The sequence below is a fragment of the Psammomys obesus genome, unplaced genomic scaffold (genome assembly GCF_907164565.1).
Source record: "Psammomys obesus unplaced genomic scaffold, mPsaObe1.curated_primary_1811, whole genome shotgun sequence".
NCBI classification, from domain to species: domain Eukaryota; kingdom Metazoa; phylum Chordata; class Mammalia; order Rodentia; family Muridae; genus Psammomys; species Psammomys obesus.
Window position 1 is genome coordinate 3,024,249 of NW_026596109.1, and position 2,078 is coordinate 3,026,326.

At 70.9% G+C, this 2,078-nt stretch overlaps 1 protein-coding gene across 1 annotated transcript in view; it reads left to right on the forward strand.

Annotated features, from left to right (window-relative positions):
• The first annotated feature begins 1,226 nt into the window (after positions 1–1,226).
• The window catches only part of Foxd3 (forkhead box D3), a 1,676-nt gene continuing 824 nt past the window's right edge, over positions 1,227–2,078 (forward strand). Inside the window, exon 1 of the mRNA XM_055629062.1 lies at positions 1,227–2,074. Within this exon, the coding sequence (XP_055485037.1) occupies positions 1,227–2,074 (848 nt within the window). The remainder of the gene's footprint in view (positions 2,075–2,078) is intronic.

Sequence of the window (2,078 nt, forward strand, 5' to 3'; positions counted from 1 at the left end):
TATGTATGTATGTATGTATGTATGTATGTATGTATGTATGTATGTATGTATGTATGTACGCTCGCGTCGAGCCAGGAAAGCACGGTTAAGAGCTGAGTAGTTAGATCTGGGGTGATGGGAGGTGTCTTTTTTTTTCTCTGGAACGGCCCCCAAAACAGGAGGGGGCCTGAGGCCTGATTAGCAAAAGGGAGCCGGATGTGTTCCCCTTAATCCCCGAATGAAAACAACTCCCCCCTCCCCAAGAAAAGCAATCTAAATAAGTTTTTCTTTTGTAAATCCGAACCTTGTCCTGCGACGGCCAGTTGGTCTAAATAATATTAGCAAAGGGGTGGGGTGGTGGTGGGGGGTGAGGGCAGAAAAGGGCAGGGGCGGAGAAGTCAGGGTGGCCGGAGCCCCGCGGTCCGGAGGACACCCTCTCAGGCCCACGCCCTTGCCACCCCCACCCACGCACACTCACGCCCTCCCTGGCCCCGGCGCCCGGCTCCAGCGTGGGGCCGGGGGGTCTCCCGGCAGCGGGAGGAGCCCTCGGGGGCCACCCCACGGGATGCCAGCGGCCGGCCGGCGAGGAGTCGCGCTTCCCTCGGTCCCTTTGTTGACAATTTCCCCCGAACCAACTTGAGTTTGGCCGGCTCCGCCGCGGCCCTGACGTCACGCTCGGTCACGTGGCCCCGCCTCCCCCTGGATCTTTAAGTAGAAAGTAATCTATCAGGGCCAGTCCTTAAAACGGGACTTTCGACTACCCGGGCTCGGCGATCCCCGTCACCCCCAGACCCCCCACCCCCGCCGTCGCCCCTCGCCCGCGCCCCTCCGGGGTCCCGCGCCCGGCGCCCGGGCGTCCCCGCGCTCGCCTGCCCGCACCGCTCCCGAGCACCCGCGCCCCGACCCGGAGGCCGAGGGACCGAAGGGGGCGCGGCGCGGACCCAGCCTCCGGGGGCGCGAGCGGCGGCCGTCGCCCGGCCTGGCACGGGAGCGCCGGTCGGGGGAGAGCGCAGGAGTTGGCGGCGGCGGCGGCGGCGGCGGGCGGCGCGCGATGCGGGGCCTCCGGGCGTGAGCTGCCCCGGGAGGGCCCCGGGCTCCCCCGTGCCGCGTCCCCTCCCTCCCCTCCCCCGCTCCGCTTGTCCTCGTCGGGGGGCGCGGGCACCCCACCCCCTCCATCCCCGAGACCGCCACCGCCACCGCTACCCCCCACCCCACCCCCCCGGCGCGCCGCCGAGCCCCGCGGAGGGATGACCCTCTCCGGCGGCGGCAGCGCAGGCGACATGTCCGGCCAGACCGTGCTGACGGCCGACGACGTGGACATCGATGTGGTGGGCGAGGGCGACGACGGCCCGGACGGGGGCAAGGACAGCGACGCGGGCTGCTGCGACAGCCCCGCGGGGCCGCCGGAGCCGCGCCTGGACGAGGCGGACGACGGGCCGCCGCCGGCCACCCATCCTCCCCATCCCCATCCTCCCCATCCCCGCGCCCAGCCTCAGCCTCCGGCCCCGTCGCTGCCCGCCGAGGTGGGCCCGGGAGTCGAACCGGCGGGAGCCCCGGAGGCCGACGGCTGCAAGGGCGGCGGCGAGGACGCGGGGCCCGGCGGCGGCGGCGGCGCGGCGGCGGGGCTGGCGCCCAGCAAGCCCAAGAACAGCCTGGTGAAGCCGCCCTACTCGTACATCGCGCTCATCACCATGGCCATCCTGCAGAGCCCGCAGAAGAAGCTCACCCTGAGCGGCATCTGCGAGTTCATCAGCAACCGCTTCCCCTACTACCGCGAGAAGTTCCCGGCCTGGCAGAACAGCATCCGCCACAACCTGTCCCTCAACGACTGCTTCGTCAAGATCCCCCGCGAGCCGGGCAACCCGGGCAAGGGGAACTACTGGACCCTGGACCCGCAGTCCGAGGACATGTTCGACAACGGCAGCTTCCTGCGCCGCCGGAAGCGCTTCAAGCGCCACCAGCAGGAGCACCTGCGCGAGCAGACGGCGCTCATGATGCAGAGCTTCGGGGCCTACGGGCTGGCGGCGGCGGCGGCGGGCGCGGCGGGGCCCTACGGCCGCCCCTACGGCCTGCACCCCGCGGCGGCGGCGGCGGCGGCG